The sequence below is a fragment of the Ailuropoda melanoleuca genome, chromosome 13 (genome assembly GCF_002007445.2).
Source record: "Ailuropoda melanoleuca isolate Jingjing chromosome 13, ASM200744v2, whole genome shotgun sequence".
Lineage (NCBI taxonomy): Eukaryota > Metazoa > Chordata > Mammalia > Carnivora > Ursidae > Ailuropoda > Ailuropoda melanoleuca.
In genome coordinates, this window is record NC_048230.1 from 2,364,444 (window position 1) to 2,391,285 (window position 26,842).

A 26,842-nucleotide genomic window follows, 5' to 3' on the forward strand; every position below is an offset into this window, starting at 1 on the left:
GCACATCTGCCACCTGGTAGAAATTTGGCTCGGGTTCTATTAAAGGAACCTGGTTCTCAGAACCACAGCTGAAGAAGAGACTGGATCTTTTTTTTTTTTGTCCTCACGTCCAGTATCTTGAAAATGCCCTGCCCCTCAACACCCCCTAAACTAATGGCCACAAGTAAGCCTGGCTCCTCGGGGGCCCCACAAGGCTGCACCTTGGAGGGGGGATGCTTGATGTGGTCAGCGCTGGCCACGCAAGGAGCCCTTGGCCAGGTCTGCCCAAAAGACCCTAGCTCAGAAACGCTATGGCTCCAGGGCAGGTGACCAGGGTGTAGGCCTGACCCCAAGGACACTGAAGTCACAGCCCCACATTTGGAAGAGTTGAAATCTCTACGGGAAGGCAAGGCAAGAGGCTCTTGTTAAGCCTCCACCATCCCTTTCCCTAGAAGTTGGTGGGCAGAAACGTCAGCTGCAGACCAGGGCTAATGCAGGTCCAGAGCACTCAGTAAACACTTCCCAAGGTCCTGCTACCCCCAGGTCCTGGACCAGGCTGCAAGCCCAGCGAGGCTTCCAGGCGAGGGGCAGAGAGAGAAGAAAACATGCACACACACCTGACAATCTTGCTCCTTAGCGCCTCCCTAACACTTCAGCCTCTCTGTCTGCTCCCAACACCCTAGGTACGTCCATGCTTCCAAGCTTTTTCCCAGGCTTGCTTCATGCCTAGCAAACTTCTGTGTATCCTTCAGGTACAACGTGCATGTCTCCTCCTCCAAGGCTCCTTCCTTGATTTACCCCCCAGCGAAGCACTAGTCTCTCCCTCTTGTGCACTTCCACAATGAGTAGACATTTCTAGAGTGCTGACTGCATCATATCGAAATTGTCTCTCCTGTGACTGCCCCCTCTAAGATGATGATTCCTTGGAGAAAAAGGGCATCATTTACATTCACATGCCCAACTTTGGCAGGTCGCTGGCATGAAGGCGGCTGGGAGAGGAGGGAGGGGCTGAGCGACAAGCACAGAGTGCTGCACGGCTGGGATGCCATGGGTTTTGGGGACAGGAGGGGCACATCAGATCTGGGCTTCAGAAAAAGTGCCTTTGCTGAGCGATTCAGTCACTTTCCTGGTCGATCTATCCTCCATGTTCGCAGCAAAATTTCTTTTTCTAGAACATTCCAGGAATTCCTATGGAATTCCAACTCCTGGCTGGGTAAGAGAGGTGAGGCAAAGGAAGGACTCCAGGTCATTCTGAGGCTGCTAGCGTGGACAACAGGATGTATGGTGGTGAAGTTAGCAGGGCGGGGTGAGGGTCAGGCAGGATCATCGGCTTTGGACACGCTGCTATTTGCAGTGTGAGTGGACTCCCTTGAAAGAGCTGCCCAGTGGTAGTGGATACACAGGACCAGGACTGGGGACGAAGGCCAAACAACAGACAAGGAAGGAGGGCTGAAGCTGGGGAACTTAAGGGCAAGGGAGAGGGCCTGTAGATCAGTGAACTTTCTGTATAGATCTGTGTGCTGTCTACTGTCGATTTCACCACCCCTGGAAGGTGCTTCAGAAGGGCTGAGGCTTCGCCTGCCTCGTTCCCTGAGGGAGCTCTAGAGCCTGGACAGTGCCCCAGGTGCTCGATAAATGTTTGTTTAGTCTGAAGGGAACTTGAACACTTGGAGTCTTAGGGATGGAGCTGGTGGAGAGGGAGAGCACAGAAGGGCAAGGGGCTGCCATAGGGGCCAGCACCTGGGGGAGGCAGAAGGGGACCCGGAGCACGACCATGGGGCCTGAAGCTGGACCGCAGCTGCCAGCCATCCAACAAACTCAAGTTGCTTGGCCAAAGAGACCAGGTTGGGAAACAGGAAGGGTTGGGGAGACTGGGGATGGCTGGTCAGGGTCCACCAGAAGCCAAGTCAGCACCAATCGCCCCCTGGTTCAAGTCAGGAGACCCCACCCATCCCCCCAGCCCTGCCCCCACCAACTCAGCTTGGGAGATTCCAGCCCCTAGGGAGCCCCAACTGTCCATGGGGTCAGCACTGCCTTCTCTGACTTTACAGGATTATTGTAACTCTCAAAAGTTCAGTTTATGTGAAAATACCCTCTCCCTCCAGTGCTGGGACACAGTAAACATCCCTGAAGCAAAAAAAATACCTTGTTGGAACAGATTTTTTTTTTTTTAACTTGAAAAATACAGCGGACTAGACAAACACCCTAGGGCTTCGAAACATTCCAGGAGCTGCAGCACTAATGATCAAGGAGGGGCCCTGGTGACAAGCAGGAACAGAGCGCTAAGGAGAACGGTGACCAGTCTGGGCCAGGGGGAGCCAGGCCCCACCCTCAGGCTCAGAACCCCCAGCCCAGGTGTTTCATTCATGCTGCTGAAGTCAGCTGCTTGTGTGCAGGGAATGGGCTGAAGGCGCTGGATCCCATGTGGGGGCCGTCAGACTTCACTCTGTAGGCAGTAGGAAGCGGCATGCTGGCCACACCCGAGCAAGATGACCGAGCAGAGAAGCAGAGAAGGCGCTGGAAAGCTAATGAGACTCCGCCCCAGGCAGTCGGGAGCTGGGTGGGGAGGCTCTGCAGGGGCGCTGGGTGCTTAGGCCCCTTTCCCCGGAGGGCCCAAGCCACACTCCGGGCTGCACCTGGAAACTCAGCAAGGCAGGGGTGGTTCCTAGATGGGCGGGGTCTCTGGCAGCCCTCGGCTTCTCCTCAGCTTCTCCATCTGGCATCTGGGAGAGTCACGCCTCCCACAAAAGGTGGGATGACAAGGGTGAGGACAGGGTTTGGAAGGGAAGTTACAGAGCCCCCAAGCTGTCTCTGAGAAAGGCCTGGTTCTTTCTCGGTTTGGAAGCCCAGCCTAATGGGAGCCGCAGGAGAGGCAGCTCCCCCCTCTCCCCTCAGCAGGAGACGTGCCCTGTGTACCCCCCTCCCCTCCCCGTGGGGGAACAGAGAACTGGCTAAATCCACCTCGAGTTAAGGTCAGTGAGCAGCAAACAGCCGGGAGGGAAATGTCGCAAAAGGAAAAACAGAGGCCACTGGAGAGCGATGAAGAATCGCAGGCCCTCCGAAGTGTGGCAGCTTGCAGGGCGCAGCCGGAGAGGTGAGGGCCACACCACTGACTGGAAATGTCATTATCTGTTATTTACCACAACACAGGACAAGAGGCTGCACAAAATTACTGTTCCTGGTAACAGCCACTAAACAGATTTGCCAACTGCTTCCTGCTGTCCGGGTTCTTGCAAAGCTACACTGAGCAGACCCAGGAAAGGAACCGCTGAGCCCGGATGGCAAGGGGCCCAATGGGGTGCTCGACAGGTGTCCTCAGGGGAGAGGCCCAACCACGGTCCCCGACATCCCAACCCAAGCCTACAGAGAAGCCTCTGCCCGCTCAGTGAGGGGCTGGCCTCACTGTGACTCTGGTCCACCACTCAACAGCCCCCAGCGACACCCCCCACATGTCCAGCCACCCAGATACCTCAGGGGTGTGACAAACCAGGGTAAGGCCCAGGCTTCAAGAGGGGGGGTGCTAGGGTTGGGCGCTGCACCCTACGATAGTCGGCTCTAGCAGCGAGGCACTTAGTTGCCTGGGTACCCCACTGGCAAGCTGGCACCAGACACCACCTTCCTTTGGGAGGTCTCCTACATGTCTTTGGTTCTCTCTACTTCCCATAACATATGTGGGCAAAGTGCTGAACCAAGTGGTGACAGTAGTTCTTGCTTAGCCTATTTCTCTATCTGGAAAATGGGTATAATCATTGCCTTTTGCCTACCTACCTCCGAGGGGGGCTGTGAGGGCCATGTGGCATCAGAGAAACATCAGAGGCAGAGGGGCTCTCCGAAGCACATGCCAACCCCCACACTGGCTTCCTCCCGCTGACACGACAGGGACGCAACCGCAGCTTGAGCCAAAGCACACTGGGAAATAAACTGACTGCGACTTTAAAACAACAAGCCCAACTGCGTTCTGGAGGCTTGAGAAACGAGGATTAGCTCTCAGCTGCTGCTCCATGATCTGTGAGGCTGGCGCCAGCCCCTGGGTAGCAGGTCTGGGGCGGGAATGCTGCAAAGGCTGATGCAGTCTGAGCTTCACAGAAGGAAAGTGCTAGAAGGGCCTGAGAGACCCTCTTGCCTGATGGAGACCGAGGCCTGGGAGTGGGGAAGGGATGCTGCTCCAGGGTACCCTGGGGGGGATCAGAACAGAGCTGCGCCTGTAGCGGGCTCTCCTGATTGCAGGTCCCCTGGCTGCAGGTGCAGGCAGAGCAGGCCGATACCACTGACACAGACGCGGACGGCTCCCACCAACAGACTTAAGCACCACTGCCCCTGTCGCACCCCACTAGCTATGTCCATCCTCAGATTCCCTTCTGGGAAAGAACCTGACCCACAGCCCCTGACTGGATTTCAGGCATGGGAGGGAGGGGTGTGGGTGTGCACACGCGTGTGCGCGGGAGAAGCCTGAGCAGAGGAAGGAGAGGTGGGACTGGAGGAAGAGGCCACACCTAAAGGGGACAGGGGTGAGAGGGCTGGGCCCGGCGTCCCCCACAGTCCTGACCCCCGGGGGGTGTGTGTGAGCAGCCTGGAAGAGAAGGGCCACAGCGAAGTGTGAAAAATTCTCTTACATTCTGTAGCTCCTGCAGATGGATTTGGATTTCCATGTATAGACCTGAAGGGGGTATCTTTGATGTTATTAAGTGGAAAAAGAAGGTGGGGGGAAAAGAAAGGAAACTATGAAGAGTATATTATAATCCCATTTTATTTTATTTTATTTTTTATTTTTTATTTTTAAGATTTTATTTATTTATTTCGACAGAGATAGAGACAGCCAGCGAGAGAGGGAACACAAGCAGGGGGAGTGGGAGAGGAAGAGGCAGGCTCATAGCAGAGGAGCCTGATGTGGGGCTCGATCCCGTAACACCGGGATCACGCCCTGAGCCGAAGGCAGAAGCTTAACCGCTGTGCCACCCAGGCGCCCCTATAATCCCATTTTAAGTTACGTATGTATACACACCTGGCTCACTTGCATGCGTGTGGAGACAGAAGAGTGCAGAAGGACAAACCCAGGCTGCAAAGGATGGGGATGTGGAGGTGAATTTCACATGCTCTGTATTGTCTGATTTCTAGAATTATTGCGCAGTTACCATATGCCAGGCATTTCTAAGATCTTACCATATCCTTCCTTCACTCATTCCGCCCCTTCCACCCTCGTGAGGTAGGTGCTATCACCAGTCTTTAATTCCAGGTCAGGAAACTGAGGTAGAGAGGGAAGGCCACTTGCCCAAGGGAGGAGGCAAACCCAGGCGGCCCAAAGCCAGGGATCTTCACTTCTATGCAATGGTGAAAAGTACTTTTTAAAATTCCAGGGGAGGGAAAAATTCTAGAAGAGAACCAATACAAATAAGGGGAGGCTACCTTACTAAACCCTTTAATACTCTGGAGCCCCAGCAACAACCCTAGCCCCCCCACAACACACAGCAGGGAGGGGAAGGAAGTCACACCCCTTCTCACTTCCCAGTGGCCTGGCACCCTAGGTGGGGGCCAACAGGCTGGGACAAGGGTTGGCACACTATTTTGGTAAAAGGCCAGAAAAGTAAACATTTCAGGCTCTCCGTCATAAGGAGCCAATGGTGCCCCTGTCAAGCCAAAGTAGCCATATGTAAATGAATGGGTGGAGCCTGTTCCAACAGAACTTGACGGACATTGAAGCTTAAATTTCATGTAACTTTCATGTGTCACAAGATATTCTTCTTTTGGTTTTTTTTTCAACCATTTACAAATGTAAAAACCATTCTAGTTCAAAGGTTATACAAAAATAGGTATGGGGGGGCGCCTGGGTGGCTCAGTCTTTAAGAGTCTGCCTTCGGCTCAGGGCGTGATCCCAGGGTTCTGGGATCGAGCCCATCAGGCTCCTCCACTGCGAGCCTGCTTCTTCCTCTCCCACTCTCCCTGCCTGTGTTCCCTGTCTCGCTGGCTGTCTCTCTCTCTGTCAAATAAATAAATAAAATCTTAAAAAAAAAAAAAAGGTATGGACCCCTGATCGAGTGTCCTGAAGCTCTTGGGTCCCCGGTGCAGGAGAGCAGCAGGGCAGAGGCAGGGTCCGCAGGATGCCTGGAGTAGGCTCCAAGGTGCTCAACCTGTTTCCACAGTTCTGGAAACACATTGGGAGCTGGGGGTGCAGGCGCTGGTGGTCAGGGCTCAAGGTGAAGTCCAAGTAGGGGCGTTGTCGAGAGAGCACAAAGGCCCTGAGCTCTTGGTGGCCCTGCTGAAGGTGGCCCCACAAGGGACAATCAGGAGGATGGGGTGGTGCCACCTCAGAGCTGAGGGCAACCACCCCTCCCTGGAGGCCCAGCTCTCTCCAACGTCCTCTGCCCCCCAACACCCTACTGGGCAGCTTCCCTGACATTTATATGGATTAGTCCTTCTCAGTGTGTCCCCCATCACAACTGGGTCACCTGACTGTACATAGCAGGTGTCCAGTGACCCGTCCTGGTTCATTTGCTGTACAGAGAGGCCCTGATACTTCAAAAGCATGACACCCACGTGGGGACAATAAGTCACAGAAATGTCCCCGGATAAGTCATTTAGGCAGGTTCAAGGGGAGAAGACAGCTGCCCCCCCCACCCTCCCACCATGCCGCATGTGGTGGGAGTCTTCTATTCAATCCAGACCTTCACTTTCTCCCATGTCACTTCAGTCGCCTCCCCCTCCCCCCCACATCCACCTCTGGGTTGCTCATGTCCCTCCAGGGTCCCTCTTTAAATGCCGCGGCCTGGGATCTTGCTCACAGACCATTCGGTCCACATGGCTACCCCCAGGAAACTCGGTCCCATCTGCACCAACATGCCCCAACCAGTCCCACCGGTCTCCCCAGACCTGCTCCTGCCCCAGCCCAGCCCAGCCTAGCACCCGGACAAGGCCGTCAGACCCTGCCACTGACCCTCGTGCGCCCAGGCGAGGGGCTAACCTCCACACACCTGTTTCCTCACCTGCAAAGTGGGGATCATGATCTCCCAGGGTGGCTGGTAAGTCAGTGGGCTCTCAGTCACTGGCAGCTTTTGTTATTTACAACTCCTGTCTTTTAAGTCTCCATCCTGGTTGTTCCTCTCTGATTCAGGCCCTCCTTATTGCTACTTGGATAACTGAGCGTCCAACAGGCTCTCCAACCCACTACACATTCCCTCCTCCAAATCTGCCTCTGGAAGGAACCTCCCCAAGACCCACCTCTTTGTCATTCTCTGTTTCGCACCCTTTGATAGTTTTGCTGCCTGTAGGATCCCCAGCAGCCCGGCTCCACTCCTTCCCTCCCCCACTTCCTCCTCCGGCACTCCCCCACCCCCACACAGCAGCTATGGCCACCAGTCCCAGCTCTTCCTCTCACCCTGCCTCTACGCAGCGGGAGTCTCCTGAAACGCCCTCCCCGGCACCTCAGTACCCGCCCTCCCAGGACGCCTGGCTCAGAACCAGCGCTACTCTGCAGCCCTCCAGCTCTCCTGGGGCCCTGAGCCGCGGTCCACTCCACACGTCCGTGCTACACATTCTCACACTGCCCTTGCACTAGCCTGTCACCAGCAGTGAGCTCGGCCAGGCGGGGCTTGGCGTGAAGCCGAGCCAAGCCGGAGAGTCTCCAGAAGGCTATGGGCGGTGACCCAATGGCCACAACTCCACTGTCTCGGGGAAGCGCCAGGCCTTCTTCCCAGAGGCCACCCTCACTTGTAGGCTCCTCCCCTGCTTTTGTCCCGATGACCCTGAGTTCAAGGTCGGTGGCACAACAGGCTGCACAGACTGGGCTCTGAACTGCATGACACGGCGAGGAAGAAGCGTGTGCGGGCAGAGAAGCCACGCCGCAGGCAGTGCAAGAGCAAGAGGGAGAGTGTGCCCTCGTGGGCAGCGAGGCAGAGGTCCCCAGAGGCCGCGTGTGTGCTGTCACGCCCGGTCGCTTAGCCCGGCAACAGCAGCCAAGTCAGTGCCTGCCGAGCAGCCCAGGAAGCACAAGTAGTCAGAGCAGGCCCGCAGGGCAGACGAATGAAGTGACTTTTCATGGGAATTGAGGAAACATGAGTAGCTGAATGAAAAAATCCATCTTGGTAATGAGGCACAAACACATCCGAATTAGGTCGAAGAGGAGAAAGCACAAGGCTGCGGCTGCTGTGGGGGCTGGACGGGGCGTGGGGGCAGGGCGCCATGATTGACCTTCACCCGCCGCCTTCCAGGAGGAGGAGGCGGGCTCATGGAAAGCTGCCCCCTCCCAGCCCTTGTGGCGCTTTGGTGGCATGGTGAGAACGGTGCCCCACCCCCCGCCCGCAGGACAGCTCCTCAGGAAACAGGACACAGAATCACCACACCACCCAGGAACGGAAGGCAGAGCCCCGAAGAGAGGTCTGCACACCCATACTCATCACAGCTCGATTCACAACAGCGAAACTGTGGAGGCAACCCGCCTTCCCATCCACCGATTTGTGGATCGACAAAGTGGGTTAGGTACACCCAGCGGAATAGAATCTGGCCTTAAAAAGACAGGAAATTCTGACACAGGCTCCCACATGGACAGACCCTGGAGACGTTAGTGAAAGAAGCCAGTCATGAAGAGATGAACGCTGCATGATTCTGTTAGTTGAGGCACCTGGAGTGGTCAAACTCCCAGAGACAGAAAGTAGGCTGGCAGGTGCCGGGGACTGGGGTGGGTGGGAATGGAGTTAGAGTTTAATGGGTGCAGAGTTTTGGTTTTGCAAGATGAGAAAGTTCTGGAGATGGTGGTGGTGATGGCAGGACAACAATGTGAATGGACTTAAGGCCCCAGAACCGTACCCTTAAAAACGGTTAAAATCGTAAATTTTACGTGATGTACACTTTACCACAAATTAAAACAACATTTTAAAAACTGCCTCCTGTTTTGGGGGACTCAAGTTCATCCAAGGAGAAGGGTGGGGCAGCCCCCACTCTGTAGGCCCAACAAGGGGCAGACTGCAGAGATCTGAAGGGTCATTTGTGGGGCCCTCTCCCTCCCTGGGCTCCCTGGTCGTCTTTCTTCTGCTTCTCACTTGTGCCTCACTCTTCCCACCCCCCACAGCACCTTCTCCACACCCCCCTCCCGGGGCCTGGGACACTTTCTTCAGAGCCAACGTAAATTCCTTGTCACTGTCTCAGCTCTAACGTCACCTCGTAGAGGCCCATGCTGTGCATCCAAAATAAAATAGCTCCTTCCTAGTCCCGTCCCACCGCTGTCACTGTGCCTCCCCCTGCTCTCTGTGTTTTTGTCCACCTCTTTCTTTCTTTCTTTCTTTCTTTCTTTCTTTCTTTCTTTCTTTCTTTCTTTCTTTCTTTCTCTCTTTCTTTCTTTCTTTCTTTCTCTCTCTCTCTCTTTCTTTCTTTCTTTCTTTCTTTCTTTCTTTCTTTCTTTCTTTCTTTCTTTCTTTCAAGATTTTATTTATTTATTTGACAGAGATAGAGACAGCCAGCGAGAGAGGGAACACAAGCAGGGGGAGTGGGAGAGGAAGAAGCAGGCTCATAGCGGAAGAGCCTGATGTGGGGCTCGATCCCAGAACGCCGGGATCACGCCCTGAGCCGAAGGCAGACGCTCAACCACTGTGCCACCCAGGCGCCCCTGTCCACCACTTTCTGAAATTATTGTATGTAGCAATTCTTGTCCATCTTGCCTTCCTAGGTCATCCACTCCACGGAGGTGAGGCAGGGCCCCAGGGAATAGCCAGGATGCTCGGAACCAGCCTGCTTGGTTTCAAATCCTGGCTCCACAACTAACTTGCTGAGGGACCTTGGACAAAGTTTAACCACTTGGTGCCTCAGTTTCCCCATCTGTAAAAGGGCGTGATAACAGTGCAGCCCTATAGTGTTGTTAGCAGGACTAAGTAAGTTAATGGATGAAAAGCCCTTAGAAACAGCGTCTGGCACGGTCAGTGAGAGGAATACTGACTGTCAGGGTTACCAGCACTGCTCCCAAGGGCCAGGCTGCCTCCTGCCTTGTTCCTTGCCAGTACCTCCATGACCTGGCATACAGTCGGTGCCCAATAAATGCTGTAGAATGAATGAAGGACAGAATTCTGCAGAGAGACAGCCCTTCAGGAAAGTCAATTTCATTTGCAAGGACAGGGCTAGGGAGCCGGGCTGGCTCCAAAAGAGGTGAAGGCCCCCCAGGAGGGCTGCTCCATTCTCTTGCCGACAACGGCCCTTGCCCCTTGAGGTGGGCTCCACCCGGCCCCAGGGATTTAGCTTTTGCGCTGGGAACATCCTGAGAACATTCAGGCTGTTCTGAAGGTCCTAAGAAAGCAGCTAAAAGAGCTGTTTCCCCAGTGGTGGTGGTGACAGCCAGCCAACCCCACTGTAGGCACCGGACAGAGTACAGGTGGGGTGGTGGCCTCCAGACAGGACCATCTGGGTGTGTATGGGGTCCCCAAAGGCATCTTCCATGCTGACACAGGCATCCACTCTGGGATCGAGTCCCTCATCGGGCTCCTTGCTCAGCAGGGAGCCTGCTTCACCCTCTGCCTGCTGCTCCCCCTGCTTGTGTTCATGCTTCTGCTCTCTGACAAATAAATAAATAAAATCTTAAAAAAAAAATAAATCTGAAATCAATCTAGAATTGACTTTGGTGCCTAGTATGAGGTAAAAGTCGAGATACCTTTTTTTCCATGTGAATATCCAAATAGCTTTGCATTATTTATTCAAAAGACCATTCTCTGCCTATCAGTGGCTCTGTTGTCCTAAATTGCACTTTTTATTTTCTCTCATTTTTGTCTCAGGTGTATGGCAATACTGATTTTCTGACACGTATATTAAGCTTGTATGCAACAACCCTGCTAATAAATTCACCTACTAATTGTAACCATTTGTATGTAGATTCTGTCAGACTCTCATTACATAATGATGTTATTCACAGAAAATGACAGCTTTAGCTATGCTTCTCCAATCCATATACCATACATTTCTTTCCCTGCCTGATTGCACTGTGCTGGCTGCTAGTTCAATGCTGGATAAAAGCAGTGACAGACATGCACAGAACTTGTCTTATTCCTGATTTTAAAGAAAAGTTCTCAATATTTAACCCGTGAATATGCTTCTTCTCCTGCGTTCTTTAGAAAGATGGCCCTGCTTCTCCAAGAAAGGGAAATGATGTGACTGCTTTGGCCTGAAGGAGTGGAGGGGCAGCATGGCCCAGCGAACACCCCTGGGGGACCCAGCTCCCCATCACCCGGCTGGGTGACCCAAGTAGGCCACATGACCTCAAATGAACCCTTGCTCTCCAGCTGTGACTGGGGAACAGGCTCACCACCCCTGCTCTCCCTGCAGCTTTGTCCTGAGGATCAAAAAGGATGAGTTTTGTGAAAGAGCTTTCTAAAGCCTAAAGGACATCGCAAGGTAAGAAAGACCACGGCCTCACTGTCCACTGTTTGCAAGAGCGTAGGTGGCCAGAGGGAGGGTGCAGTGCGGGGACCCTGAGCTGGGGTGTGTGTGGTGTGGGGGTGGGGAGTTGTGGGGGAGGGCAAGGGGAGTGGAGGGCCTTCAACACTGGCCTGAGCCTGAGCCGGGCCTGGGGCTATCTTAGAGCAGAGGTTTTCGAACCACAGAGATCAGCTTCCCTGGAGGGTCTGTCAAGCACAGATCGAGGCCCTCACTCCCAGAGCTTTTGTCCAGTAGGTACCAGGGACTGAACGTGCCCCCTCCAAATTCATGTGTTAAAGTTCTACCCCCCACTGGGATGGTGTTTGGAGGGGGGTCTGTGGGAGGTGATTAAGACTAGATGAGGTTATGAGGGTGGGCCCTCAGGATGGGATGAGTGGCCCCAAGGCTCCTGCCAGCTCCATGGCTGTGGGTCTGGGCTGACTTCTGCAGGACACACCTCCCTGGAGCCTTGGTGGGGGCAGGAATCAATCAGGTTTGAGCGTGGTCCCTTCCCTCTGTGCTTCCCCACACCGGGTGGGACGAGTGATCCCCAACGAGCTGGACTTCCTCTAAGGGCTTTGAGCAGAGTAGAAAAAGTCCCTTTTCCCCACGGACTCAGCACACATTACGGAGACAGTTGTTTCCCGGGCAGGCCCCTCCGTGTTCACATCATGGAACACATTTTGGCTGAGACCAGAAAAATGGCAATTGCTTCCCCTGCACAATGACAATGCCATCCTGGGCTCAGGCTGGTTCTCCGGCAGACCTGTCTGGCCTCCCCACGGTTGGTGAAGACAGACTCTGAATCAAACCGAAGCTGGCTGACTCAGCTTCTAAGCAATCAGCAGCGCCAGGCCTCTCTAATGAGCCAGCCAGCCCCTCTCACTTCCCACCACAGCCCTCCGATAATGAGGACTGGCAGCCTGGCCGGGCAGGACCAATTACGGAGGGGGTCACCGCAGCAAGGCCCGCCCAGCATCGTGGGCTCTACTGGCACACTCACTAGCTTGTGGCTGCTGAATGTGCCAGGGCTCTTGCTGGGGACAGCTCTGTGCGGCCAGGAGCACCTGAAACTTAGATCTGGACACTTCCCGTGTCAGAGATCTCCCAGCATCCCCTCTGCAGCCTGCTCCCCCACGCACTGGACTGCAACCCATACCCATGTGCACAGAAACAGAACTTACTGGCAGGCACAGGACCAGGGCCCCCCATCACACAGGACGGACCAAGTGACCTCTCGCTCCGGCCCGGCTGCAGTCTAGGACCTGCTTTTCCTCCTGGGACCCTCCATCACCCCCACCTGCTTCGATACAGTGAGAAGATGGATTCTCTTAGACAGTGGCCCCCATGCTGTGTTGCCTCATCTCCAGCCCCACTGTCTCATCCCCAATGACAGGCAGCGCCTAACTCACCTCCCACTGTCACTTTATGTCCCCTGCCATCCACTAGCCAGACGGCAGCGAGGCTCATCACTTATGAAGACAAATCAGATCACATCACACCCTGCTTACAACACTCCACCGGCATCCCATGAAACTTAGAATCAAATCTCAACTCCTGACCTCCACTTACGAAGCTCTCGTGTGATCGGCAGGCCCGCCTCTGCCCCAGATGCCTTCATTAGTTCCTTGAACCTGCCCAGCTGCTTTCCGCCTCAGGAATTTCATGCCCACTGCTCCCTCTGCCTGGAACACTTTGCCACCCAGATCTTCCCAGGCTGGCTTCTGCTTGTGCTCAGGTCTGAGCTCAGAGAGCCCCTCCTAGTCGTACCTACCACACTGCCCTGTTCTAATTCACTACAGAGCCCTCAGTCTACTGGACGGTATTTTGTTCATTTGTTGTTTGTTGTCTCCCTTCTCCCACCCCTGGAAAAAAATTTCCGTGAGAACAAGGGTTTTGTCTCTCTCGTTCGTGGGATTGCCAGCACCTAGAACAGGGTCTGCACACAGATGGCCCTCTACTATTTGCAGAATGAATGAATGAATGAATGACACAATCTTCTCAAGGTTGGAGAAGAAAACACCCAGACACCTACTAGCACCCTCTCCCTCCACTTCTACCCAGAAGCAACTCCCCTTGGAAACCCAAAGGCCTCTTCACCTTGCTGCACAAGCCAAGACCAGGTCCTCAGCCTGCTGCAAAATAAACAATTTCAGACTGGACCAGCCCAGGGGTGCCTGGGGGGCTCAGACGGTTAAGCATCTGCCTTAGGCTTGGGTGGTGATCCTGGGGTCCTGGGATCAAGCCCTGCATGGGGCTCCCTACTCAGAGGGAAGGCTGCTTATCTCTCTCCTTCGCCCTCTGTGAGTGCTTGCTCTCACTCTCTCTAGCTCTCACCCTGTCTCAAATAAATAAATAAATAAATAAATAAATAAATAAATAAATAAATAAATAAAATCTTTAGGGGGAAAAACCCTGGAACAGCCCAGGACTCCAGGCTACAATGGGGTGGGGAGTGTCAAGAGCATCTAAAAGAACATTTTTTTTACCTCCCCTCCCCATGAAGCTGAGATCCTCCCCTGGGATGGCCACTGTTGTCTAGGAAAGGGCTCTCCAAGGACCCTTCGGTCATCAGGACAGCAGCCTGCCCCTATAGCTGAGGTCCCAGACTTTTCCAGGGGAAAAGACAAGGCTCTGCCCCCTCGTCATGGTCCTACAAACCTGAACATTTACAGCAGTTGTGAGTTGAGGGGCAGAAAAAGGAAACAGGCTGCCGGGCCCTACTCTGCCAGGCAGAAGTCACAAAGTATAACCCAATCTGCCCAAGGGCTGGGAGCAAGACATTCTGAGTCCTTTGCCTACTGCCTATGTTGGTATGTAGTCCAGGCCTTATGGAAGGCTTAAGGAGAAGTTGGCACACAAGTGCCTACCCCTGTCCTGCCACATCTCCACTGTTCTTGAGACTCTTCACTAGCAAATCCACATTCCTTACCCCAGTCCACCACATGTCACAGAACAGGGAGGAAAATGACCTTAGCAAAAATCCTGGCTTTTCCACTTATTAGTTTGGTATATTGACCTTTTTGATTCTGGGTTCTCTCATCTAGCTTTTGAATGCCACTCAAAAAGATCTTATCAAGGTTGCCAATGGCTTTCACATGGCTGAGTCCATGTTTACTTCTTTGACTTCTCCATAAGGTCCTTTTGGCTCTAGCCACCCCATTCCACCCCATCCCCAATGTTCTATTTCCTGTTATTTCTTCCTACAATGTATTACTTCCTGAAATATTCTTATTTATTTGATCATTATTTGGTTTTGGTTCATTCACCCAACATAATCTCAAGTGAGAAGTTTCTATCTTTGCCTTGTTAACCAAAATAACTCAAGGCTTAAAACATATGGAAGATGGATACCAGTAAAATTGAGTGAAAAACAAAGGAAAGAGGAAAATATGGTATCTTGGGAACAGCTCTCCAACCTAGGAGGGCAGTAAAGGGAAGTCCCATGATGACAGCTATGCAGCAACTAGTCTACGCTGGAGTAGGACTAAAGGTCTAAAATGGGAAAAAATGTAGGCTCCATACAATAGACAGTAAAATTGAGATGCTAAGTAATCCTAAGGATTGGAAGACACATTATATTCTTGGGTCAATAAGAAAAGAAAGGCAATTAGAAACTCCAGGAAAAACAAAAAGTTATTTTAAGAAGTCTTGGACTCAATCTGAAACAATTTAGTGTGTGGCACCATTTAGAGTAATCAGTGGAGTATAAGAAAAGGGAAAAATCCATTTGACTTTCCAGCAAAGATCATTCTCATTTGAGGGACCAGAGATCGAGAGCAGATCAACAGACTAAGAAGTATAATCCTAGCATACTGTTTGGCCCTGAAGAGAATTTTATTTCTTTAATAACTAATAAAATTTACTGAGTACTTATGTGCCAGACAAGGTTTTTAAGACCTATGCATATAATATTTAACCCTCACAATTTTCTAGGGTACGTGTTATCATTATCCCTATTTTACAGATGAGGAAGATGAGGCTCAACATATTAAACAAGTTTTCTGAGGTCATCCAGCTAGTGGAAAAACTGAATTCATACCCAGGCCTGTGAGACCCGGAAGTCCATTCCCCGGAGTTGGCCTAGACGCCAGGCCATTCAACCTTAGGCCCTAATTCTTCTTGCCATGAAACACAGGATACCACGTGCACACACATGCACACAAGGACACACACAGATGCATACAACGTACACTCCTGGGAGTCAGGGTGCAAAGCCACAGAGCAGGTCCAATTAGCTAGCCAGAGCAGGGCCTTACCTTCCTGCAGTCTTTGCAGAACACTGATGAGCTGCCCAGGAAGCCCAGCACCTCCCCACAGAGCAGACATTGGGAAAGGCCATTCCCCATCACGTTCCGTCTCATGGTCTCCAGCCGCTCCACCAGCCGTCTGCAGCACAGGACACAGAGTCAGATGGAATGTGTTTCCTGCCTCCAAACTGACCACTGCCTAGGTATGGCTGCCATGGGGGCCCAGTGCTATAGCATGGCCCATGTGCTGTTCCCTCACCTGGGGTACTGTTCTTTCCAGGCTACCTCCTAATTATTCATTCGTGCACCAACTATTAATTGAGTGCCTAAATGTGCCACGCCCTGGGGATATTGTAGCAAACAAGCCAGACATGGTCCCTGCTCTCACAGAACTCATGTTCAATAAAGAGAAAGCCCATAAAAAGTCAACAAGCAAACTGACTTCAGACAGGGGGAGTGCTATGAAATCAAGTAAGTGTGTGGAGAGAAGACTGAGAGGGAGCATGTCAGGTGGTGATCAGTGAAGGTCTCTTTGAGAACGTGTGAACTGAGAGCTGAAGGATGACAAGGTCAAACCAGGTGAAGAGCAGGACGGGGGGGGGCACTCCAGACAGAGGGAACAGTTGGGGGGGGGGTAAAGACAAAGGCCCTGGCACATTAGAACAGCAGGGAGGCCAGTGTGGCCATTCCCTTGTGAGCCTGCGGGAACCTGGGATAAAAGGAAGCTGGAGGGGCAAGGAGGGGACAGACGACATAGGTTTTATAGGACAGAAAATGGAGTTTGGATTATTTTCTAAGATCAAAATGAAGCCACTGAGGGGTTTTAAGTAGAGGAGGGATTTGATCTAAGGGACATTTTAAATTTTTTTAATTTTAAGTTTTTAAAGTATTTATTTATTTATTCATTTAAGTAATCTCTACACCCGATGTGGGGCTCAAACTCAGGACCCCAAGATAAAGAGTCACAGGCTCTTCTGACTGAGCCAGCCAGGGCGCCCCCCAAGTGGCATTTTTAAAAGCTCACTCCATCCACCATGGAAAGCCAGGATCACAGCAAGGGAGCACAGGTGATGAAGCCAGCAGGGGATGCCGGGAGGCCCAGCAAAGGGGCACTGAGCCTCGGAGGCTGAGGCAGCATCCATGGAAATGGGGTACAGGAGATAAGAGAGAGATCGGGGATGATGTAGAGATTTTGGTTTGAGCAAGTGGGTGGATGAAGAAGCTGGAGGAAGAAAGAAAAAGAGCTTCTCTTTGAACCTCTGACGCCGAGTGTCCAGGAGCCATCCCTGAGCCCTGTTAAGCCTAGGATAGGTGACTCTCCTCAGGGTCCCATGGCCCCTCAGCCCACTGTGACCCCCTTTTTTCATGGCAACACTACAACCCTCACAAAACCTGGTCACTTCTGTTTTGTTGGCCACTCTATCTCCAGTAGCCAGGGGACATTTAGGGAAAATTCCGGAAGGAAGGAAGGAAGGAAGGAAGGAAGGAAGGAAGGAAGGAAGGAAGGAAGGAGTGCAGATACATTATCTCAACCCCCCAGGGAGGAGGATGCTATTTCCCCCCATCTCAGAGACAAGAAGACTGAGGCTCAGAATGTCAAGTCACTTCCCACCAGTGTGACACAGTTCCTAAGAGGTGGAGCCCAGGGCCCAACGCCTAGCTCCCCCTCTCATGGCAATCCTATACTCTCCCCTGAGGTGATCAGACTCCGCCTGGGGGCCAAGAGGAAGCCTCCACCTCCATGCCCTCTGACCTCCACAAGGGTCCCTTCCACTGTCCCTCACCCAGGGACCTGCAAGTCCCCAGGAACAAGCCCAGCTGCAGCTCTGGCCTGAACTGCTTGTTCTCAGGGACCCATCAGTACAACCCCGTGCCTTCTAACTCACGGAAACATACAGGATACACCTCCTCCTTCTGAGACATTTAATTGGAGGCACTACCTTCTGGGTCATTCCACATCTCTGTCAAACCCAGTGGTCTCCGTGGGAGCCAGACAGATGGATGAGGGGGTGCAAACACTTCTCATGAAATACCCCCCACCGGCTCCCAGCATGCCCTCCTGGGGGAGCCTGAGGGATATCACGCTGGCTTGTCAATCATGAGCTTGGGGCCGCACGGCTCCTTGCGGGACCCTGGGAGAGGGCAGGGTGGGAAAAAATCTAAAGACAATTGGTCTGTCTGATATACACTCTTTTTGTAATAAAACAACAGTAATAATATGTCTGTATTATTGAGACACATATAACAAGCTGGACAGCAGGGTCCTTGTAGTGGCGGTTTTGCTTTTAGAACTGTGCATTTCTACAATGTCTGACTTTTCAAATGATCACATATTTAATGAAAAACATGAACAGAAGAAGAACAAGGAGATCCGAATCAAATTAAATCCTGCCCGACGCGATGCACTGCCTTTGTGTTTTCTTACTTCTGTTTTTCTATGTTTTTCCAATTTTCTGGAATGTATGAATTGCTTTTATAATTCAACAAACAAACAAAAAGGACCCAACCAAACTGTCTGAAGGCTGTACAGAGGTCAGCTCTGGATGCTGGAAGCCAGGAGAAAAGCTTTGAACAAGCTGGAGAGCCTCTCCTCTTGGAGTCCTTGTTGGGACAGAAGGTCCAGGCTCAACTTCCACTCGAATCCCTCCTCTGGCTGGCCCTCATGCGTGTGGAGCTGAAGAGCCCCGAACGCGCGTCCGCCCCCCCACGGCCTAGGGCCCATGCAGGAGCCACTGTGCACTTCTCACAGGAGTACCCTGAGGCTTTGTGGGGCTGGGTTACCCATCTACACCCCAGGGGTGTTCGGGCAGAGCAGACTCCTTCCCAGTGGTGAAAGCCAGCGCTAGGACCCAGGGTGCCACTCTCAGCCCGCGGATCTGACACTAAATGACTTTGCTGCCCTCTCAAGGACCTCGCTGGAGCCCCAGCTCAAAGCAGCCCTCACCCGATTCTCTGCTGCTCCATGACGTCCAGCCGCTCTGCCCTCTGGATGACCTGCAGGATGGCCTCCACCTCGGCGGGGCTGAGGCTCTGGCTCTTCCGCTGCTTCTCTGTCTGGTAGGTGTGCACAGACCAGCCCGTCTGCAGCCTGGAGAGAGAACAGAGCCGGCCCTGAGGCCACCGCAGTGCAAACTCAGGCAGCCCCGCCACATCACGATGCCCCCCCACCCAGCACAGTCTGCGGACAGCCTAGGTGCGGTGTGTCCAGAAGAGGGGTTCAGGGAACAGGGCACATGCTTCGAATGCTGGCTCTGACACCTGCCAGCCATCGGGCCCCACGAAGACGGCAGTGCCCCCTTAGCACCACGGGAGGCAGGAGCATGCGGTGCGACCCACTGGACAAAAGGAGAAGGTCACGGCCACAGCACGCAGGGCTGCGAGGGAAGAGCACAGAAGATCATCAAGACTGAGATCTGGGGTGCCTGGGTGGCTCAGTTGTTAAGCGTCTGCCTTCGGCTTGGGTCGTGATCCCAGAGTCCTGGGATCCTGCTTCTCTCTCTCCCTGGGCCCCTCTCCCACCTTGTGCTCTCTCTCTAATAAGTAAATAAAATCTCAAAAAAAAAAAAAAAAAAAGGACTGAGCTCTGCGGCATCTGAGTGAAATGGAGCTTACTGTGGGATAGGAAAGAATGGTAATTAGGTCAAAAACAAACCCTGAATATAAAAGGAGATGCACATAGCAGTTTAAAAACAAGAGGGTTTGCGGGCAGGAGGGCAGCGCTGCCGCACAGGAGGAGAGGCGGCGAGGGCAGGCGAGGTGGCAGGAGTGTCACCCCCTGAGGCTGCGACTGGGGACTCACGCCCTTTCTGTCTTTCTGGAGGGAATGTGGGTGGCAGCCGCAGACCAAGCCTCAACTGTCTGCCCAGGTCCCAGCCTGTCCGAGACATTCTGCGCCAGGTGCTAGGAACACAGACATGGGCAAGAGGGCAAAGTGACCACCTCGAAGAATGACAATAGGCTTGGGGACACAAGACACCCAATCAATGACATCCATATTTACTTAATGAAAAATGAGAGGAGCTATTCGTTCAACACCTATTTACCGGTTGTCCACTATGAGGCTAGGCTCGGTAGGTGCAGGCCGGGCGGTACGTGCAGGTGGACATCAGGGAACTAACCTAGTCGGGGGGTAAGGTTCTAGAAGGGCTTCCCTAAAGAAGTGACAGCAAGCAAGAGTCTCCGATGCAGGACGCAGGGCAGGAGGATGAGGATGAGGACGCCTTCCTGGTGGTTCCCCAACACAGATGGACACCGGTGGTCCCACTTCAGTGCCCCATCCGGGCTGGTGCAGCCAATAGTTCTGTACTGTCGACACAGTGTATGTCGGGAGAGCTAACCATGTCCCTCCTCTGTCAGCTCAGCAGGCTGGTTAAGGTGAAGGGCTGAGACCAGAGTCCACAGGGTGGTCTTACCTTTGGCTCGGGCCTTTCCTAGCCCTGAGAATATGGGCAGCTGCTCATCCCGGATTTCCTGATCTGTCCCTTTAAGGGATGCCACGCAGAGTAAATGAGGCAGGGCGTACAGACTGCTCTGCACACAGCAAATGCCCGATTGCTTAATCAGGGGTAGTTAATGATGATTACTATAATTCTCGGGGCAGAACCATCAGGAATGGCTTGACCAAAGAGATAATGCTCCTGCAGGGTTTTGCAGGACGAACTGGTGCTTCCCCCAAGGGAAGAAGGAGATGGTGTTCAGGCAGAGGAAGCGACATGTGCAAAGGTACAGAGACATAAAGTAAGGGGTCCTACCAAGGGTCTGCAGACTTCTAGACTGCTTCTGTCTCCAAGTCAAAAAGCAGCACTGCCCTAGACCAACACTTTTGAAGCAGTCCTCATAGGGCCAGGGAAAGCAAACCGCGGGAAGGGGGCAGGGCTGGGAGACAGAGGAAGAGGGGCCAGTCCTTGAAGCAGGCAGGGGCATACACCCACCTTTCCCCTGTGTACTGAGCAGACTCGAGGGGTTTAGGCCCTGAAAAGCAACACTTGCCCACCCCAAGCTGCAGGTTTCCTCCACCTGAGCATTGATTCAGGAAGTCAGGGATTGGCCAGGACACCCTCCGTGTGACCCCCCGGGGCCAGGGAAGGAGAACTGGAAAACAGGGTCCCCAAGATCAGGCCTCCCACCATGTGGGGAAAAGGCAGGCCCAGGAACACAGAAATGCGAGGGCACGGCACCAGCACCGCCATCCGTCCTTGGAGGGTGCAACTCCTACCCAGTTAGCGCCGGGCCTGGCGCCAGCCCAGAGCACGGCACACCTCCTCGCCCCAGACCCTCCTGTCATCCTATGAGGCTGGCCTCCCCTTTTCTCAGTGGAGTGAGGAGACTGAGAGCAGTCAGACGGAGTCCATGGCCAGCGGCTGCCGGCAGCCCTGCCAGGCTTCCCTGGGGCATCCTATCAGCCTCCTTTTCTGCCTCCACCTGGTCACTGACCAACCCCTGACAACCTGTCCTCTCATTCAACCTCCTCCCCTGTCCCACTGCCCCTGTCCAATCAGGCCGCAGCTCCCATGGATGGCCCAGGATGCCACCAAGCCTCTTGTCCCCCAAACGCCCCTCCATGCTGCCAAAGGTGGCCAACTCGCGGCTGCCGGATGCAGACATGGTGGTAAGCCCCAAGGGACACTCTTCAGCAGGCCCCGGACAGAGCCCTCGTCTCTCGGCTGGCCTGGCCTCATACAGTGTGCCCACAACGGCTCCTAGTTCCCTGTGTTCTGGGCTGCATGTTGTCTTCTCCAGGCCTTTGCTCATGCTGTGCTCTCCACCTGCAGTGCCTGCCCACCTCCCTAAACCCCCTTTCCACTGGGTCACGCCTATTCTTTTTTAAGACTTCTTTTAGGGGATGCCTGGGTGGCTCAGTCGGTGGAGTGTCCGACTCTTGGTTTCAGCTCAGATCAAGATCTCAAGATCCTGGGATCAAGCCCCACGTCAAGCTCTGCGCTCAGCGTGGAGTCTGCTCCAGAGTCTCTCTCTCCCTTTCCTTCCCCCCTCCCCCACTCATGCCCCCCACCTTTAACATAAATAAATACAATCTTAAAAAAAAAAAAGACTCCTTTTAGATTCCTGGTGAAGATCCACTCCAAGATGGGTTGAGTCCATTCTCAGACTTTCCAGAAGGCCCAGGCATAGCTCCATTATGGGGCTTAAACATTACTTCAAGACCAGGGAGGACCCTAGAATGTGAGTCTGGAGGACCAGCCCTACACCATCTGGCCCCTGCCCACTTCCCCAACTTCCTTTCACCCCATTTACCACCTCATTCTGCATTCAAGCCACGTGGGCCTCCGCCAGGCCCTCTACATGTCCTAGTCCTTCTACCTCAGAGCCTTTGCACATGCTGTTCCTGCTGCCTAGAAGCTCCTTTCCCGTATTTCCATGTAACATTTACCCCTACTCCAGGACTCAACATAAACATCACACTCTCAGGGAAGCCTCTCCAAATCCCCAGATTAAGTTAGCACCCGCCGTCACCCCACTGCCTGTTTCTGCTGTCGAAGTAGCTGCACATGGCTCCTTGCACGGGTAATGCCGACCTCTCCCCACCAGTGCCTTAAGACAAAGGACCATGTCGGTCTTGTTCACTGCTGTGCAATAGTGCCTGGCACACAGTAGGGCTTTAGAAAATGTCTGATGGTGCTGGAGGACAGACCTGAGCTGAAGCCAGGGAAGGCAACTTCCCCAGGCCTCCTGAGGAACTCTCAGGGCACAGTACCCGGATGCAAGATTTGTAGTATTCTCCTTTACGGAGCCTGGCATTACAAGGAGCCTGGCGTTACAAGGCGGCACACCCGGAGAGGAGATATAAGCATTTGCTCTACTAAAAGCTGCTGCAACAGCTTCTGGCTGCTGCTGAGAGCAAGACAAGGTCAGGGAGAACTGAAGGAAATGCCAGAGGGGTCGCCAGGGGTCACACCACGCCCCGGTACAAGAGCACAGCTCTCCCCAACTCCTTGTATCCTGCCAGGGAGGACACATCATCTCGCCTGGCATCGGAGCAGAGAGGGAGAGCGGCTGGCTTCACCCCTGGTCTCTCCCCACAGGGGCTGTGCAGGGGGCTGAAAGGAGCCAAGCTGTCCCAGTGAGAGGGACAATTAACTGTGGCACAGAGATTCCTGCAAGTCATGCAGGACTACACTCTTGGGCGTTTCGGATTAATTTTTTTATCCCTCTTTGATGTTTCAGCTCTGTCCCCCTGCAGGCCTGTAACATCTAATTGCAAATTTCTTGAACTTGGTCCCATTTGGGAAATCCTGGCTCCCATAATTGGCGTGGTCTGACAGATGAAGAGGCGTTCTTGGGCTTATCAGACCCCAGGGACCTCCAAATCCCTGGATGGACAGGGAAGCCTGGAAGGCAGGACAGGCATCTGGGAGGCCCTGGTCTCCGGCCACAGGGGGAAAGTGGGTACAGATGGCCTGACCTAACTGGGTCTGAGGGCTCACCAGGCTGAGGAATAACAGGAAAGCTGGGACCCGAAGGGAACAAACCAGAACCAGAGAGACCCTGACAGGGTATCAGAGGAGACTGGGGGTGCTTCAAGGCTGGCTGTGTGTTTCAGCCCAGAGGGCAACTCTTCGTTCACTTGACCAGTCTTTGCTCTGTCCTGTCAGTGCGAGGCCCTCACCGTGAAGTGGGCCTCCAGGTAGCAAAGGCTCCCACTTCCAGGGGCTCGGGGAATGAAGGCTCAGTGACATACTCTCACCAGAAAAGGCAGAGGAAGTGGTTTGGCCACTTGCAGCCTGCTGCAGGCCTGGGAGTCAGGGGTCCTGGGTGTGGGTCCCATCCCTGCCACTAGGCAAGGAGCCCAGCCTCCCTCTCCCTCTCCGAGAAATGAGGGTAAATCCCACATGGCCGTTAAATGAGTGAATGGCTGCTCAGTGCCGACTTCGGGGCCTGGAGTGTGGTGTGCATTAGACATGCGCTTGTCTCCAAATTTCTCTTTCTGGGTCCCTGATATTGAATCTTGCCCCCAAAAGGAGGCAAGCAGGGAGAGGGCGGGAAGGGAAGACCTGGCAGGGCCTTGGAGGTACTCACTTGGCTCGCAGGGCGAGCTGCCGATCGTTGGGGCAAACCCACTGGTCATTCCCACTGCCGAAGATGGTGTCGGCCATGCTCAGAGTGCCCGGCCAGGGCAGGGAGTCACATCTGAGATGAGAAGGGGGAAAAATCAAGAGCATGTCATCAGCTGGGGTGCAGCAGGCAGCCAGGGTCCCTCGGGCACCAAGCACCAGCATTTCTCGCGCATCCTTGTACCTAGGCGCCCGCAGAAGCCTCGCCATCAGAACCCTCCAGCTCAGTATGGCTCTCTCAAAGCTCCTCTTTCAAAAGGATCGTAACTTGGGAGGGTTAACTAGGTGGCTCAGGCGGCTAAGTGACCGGGTTGGACATGACTGGCAGGACATCAGAAGTCAGAAGCAGAAAGGGAGGGAAGAGGCACACCTCAGTAATCTTCAACTTGGTTGGTGGCCTAGAGGGCACTTGACTGCTGCCTCCCAAGTACAGCTCCTACTGGGCACAGTGCCTAGCAGGAGGGGCCGGGGGACACATAGCTAGACAGCCCGGGGAAGCCGTACGTCTCTCCCAAACCTGGGTGACCCGCCGTGGCCGCCCCAGGTCCAAGGGCGCAGCTAAAGTTGGCCACCTTCGCAGGTTCTGCTCCCCAGCATGTTCTGCTGTCCTTCCCCAGAGCAGGAAGGAGGGCGGGGAGCCGAGGCTACAACCAGGACCGCAGGAAGGTGGCACCCTCGGAATCCTGCAGGGAGGCCATCGCTCCGGAACTGCCTGGTGCTTTAATGTCAGCTGCCTTTCTCCTTCCACCAAGGTTATGACCAGCTCTTTGATTACTGAGCGTGCATGCTGATGGGAGTGTGTGTGTGTTGGGCAGAGAGAACCGGGGGCGGGGGGGGGTAACTCAATCCCAGAGCAAAGATAAGGGGCTGCACTGAGTTACCCACACTGCCCTGGTCCAATCCCATCTAGACCAACGGATCTCAAACACACGAATCCTTCATACTCTTCAAAATTACGGAGGTTGGCGGGGCACCTGGGTGGCTCAGTCGGTTAAGCGTCTGCCTTCAAGGGCTCAGGTCATGATCCTGGGGTCCTGGGATCAAGCCCCACATCGGGCTCCTTGCTCAGAGGGGAGCCTGCTTCTCCCTCTGCCTCTGCCTGCTGCTCCCCCTGCTTGTGCTCGCTCTCTCAAATAAATACATAAAATCTTTAGAAAAAAAAAAAAGCTCGTATTTAGATGTTCATAGCAGCATTATTCACAACAGTCAAAAAGTGGAAATAATTCAAATGTCCGCCAACTGATAAATGGAGACCATATGGAGTTAGCCATATACAATGGAATATTATTTGGCCATTAAAAATGAAGTACCAATACAGGCTATAACACAGCTGAACCCTGAAAACATTATGCCAAGTGCAAGAAGCCAGGCACAAAAGGGGCGCCTGGGTGGCTCAGTCACTTAAGCGTCCGGCTCTTGATCTCAGCCCAGGTCTTGATCTCAGGGTGGTGAGTTCAGGCTCTGCACTGGGCCCCACGCTGGGCATGGAGACTACTTAAGGGAAAAAAAAAAAAAGCCAGTCACAAAAGACCACATGTTATATTATTCCATTTACAAGAAATGTCCAGAACAGGCAAATCCAGAGGCAGAAAGTAGATTAAAGGTTGTCAGGGGCTGGAGTGCGGGTGACGGGAGGGAGGAATGAGTATCTGCTAATGGGTTCCGGGTTTCTTTTTGGAGCCATGAAAATGTTCTGGAATTAGATTGTGGTGATAGTTGCACAACTTTGAGAATAAACTAAAACCAATGAATTGTATCCTTCTAGAATGAATTTTATGGTATATGAACTATGTCCTATTAAACTGTCACAAAAATTTTGAGAATGCCAAATTATGTGGGCTGTATCTATTGATACCACATTAGAAATAAAAACTGAAAAAAATTTTAATTGTAATTCATCAAAAAACAATAAACCCGGGGCGCCTGGGTGGCACAGCGGTTAAGCGTCTGCCTTCGGCTCAGGGCGTGATCCCGGCGTTATGGGATCGAGCCCCACATCAGGCTCTTCTGCTATGAGCCTGCTTCTTCCTCTCCCACTCCCCCTGCTTGTGTTCCCTCTCTCGCTGGCTGTCTCTATCTCTGTTGAATAAATAAATAAAATCTTTAAAAAAAAAAAAACAAAACAAAACAATAAACCCATTAGATGTTCACATATTTTATTTAAAAAGCTATATTTTCAGAACAAAAACAACTAGTGAAAATAATGGCTTTGTTTTACATTTTTAACAATCTGTGTAATGTTCAGTTCAACAAAAGTCAGCTGGATGTTCATATCTGATTTTTTGTTCAACCTTTTGTGATTATGTGGTTTTGTTCAAGTACGTGACGGACGTCTAGACACTCACAAGTACGTACTACAGTTGGAAAAGGAGTATTTCAACATCTTTCCAGTGATTGTAGATATTCTTCTTTCACAGTGTACCAGATTCAACAGATGGTAGTTTCTTAAAGATTAGTTCTAACATGGCATCTGAAACCATATTAATGAACCTCTCCTTTTCTGTACATTTGTGAGAGAACGGGACGTAGTATTTTATTGTTATTATGAAAATAGTTTGACCGTGTGGATTTCCTGAAAGGTATTGGAGACCCCCCCAGGGATCCCTGGATCATGGTTTGAGAACTACTGTTCCAGACCAATGTCACTGATTTCTATGATGACCAGCAGGGGGCAGTGTGTTGGCCACAGTTAACTAACCCACTCAGAGACCAAGGCCATGACCTTGACTGCAGTGGTCTCTCTATCCCAGGCAGCACATCCAAGCACCTGCTCTCCACTGTGGGTCACCTTGGGAGAGAGCCCTGGGCACATCCAGACCCTAGAGAGCCACATGTGGAGACCCTATGGTCAGGCCAAGCACTAGGATGCCAGCGTCACCAAAGGCCTCCTCAAATCAAAAGTCTTGACCTTCTCTCAAATGAGGCTAACATATGATCCAGGGAGACAAAGACAGGGTCAAGAATGACACACTCATCAAACAAGGGTAAACCAGCGTCCCACTTCCAGACTTCAGTGCTCTACGCTTTGTTTTGTTGTTTTTCAGAATTTGTTATCTTGTGAATAGCACAATCTCACTGCCACGTGGGTGTGAAAAGCATTACTCTGTTCCAAGTAAACGTTTAGATCATACTACAGTTCATTAGCCCTGCTTATTATTG

General features: G+C 52.8%; 1 protein-coding gene across 6 annotated transcripts in view; it reads right to left on the reverse strand.

Moving 5' to 3' along the window:
- RPH3AL (rabphilin 3A like (without C2 domains)) overlaps positions 1-26,842 on the reverse strand; it is a 161,339-nt gene that overhangs the window by 63,677 nt on the left and 70,820 nt on the right. For all 6 annotated transcript variants that reach the window (XM_019798370.2, XM_034640607.1, XM_034640608.1 and 3 more), the window contains exons 2-4: positions 23,649-23,759; positions 18,559-18,702; positions 15,624-15,753 (exon numbers count right to left, since the gene is read on the reverse strand). In XM_019798370.2, coding sequence (XP_019653929.1) covers positions 15,624-15,753; positions 18,559-18,702; positions 23,649-23,725 — 351 coding nt within the window. In that variant the 5' untranslated portion in view covers positions 23,726-23,759. The remainder of the gene's footprint in view (positions 1-15,623; positions 15,754-18,558; positions 18,703-23,648; positions 23,760-26,842) is intronic.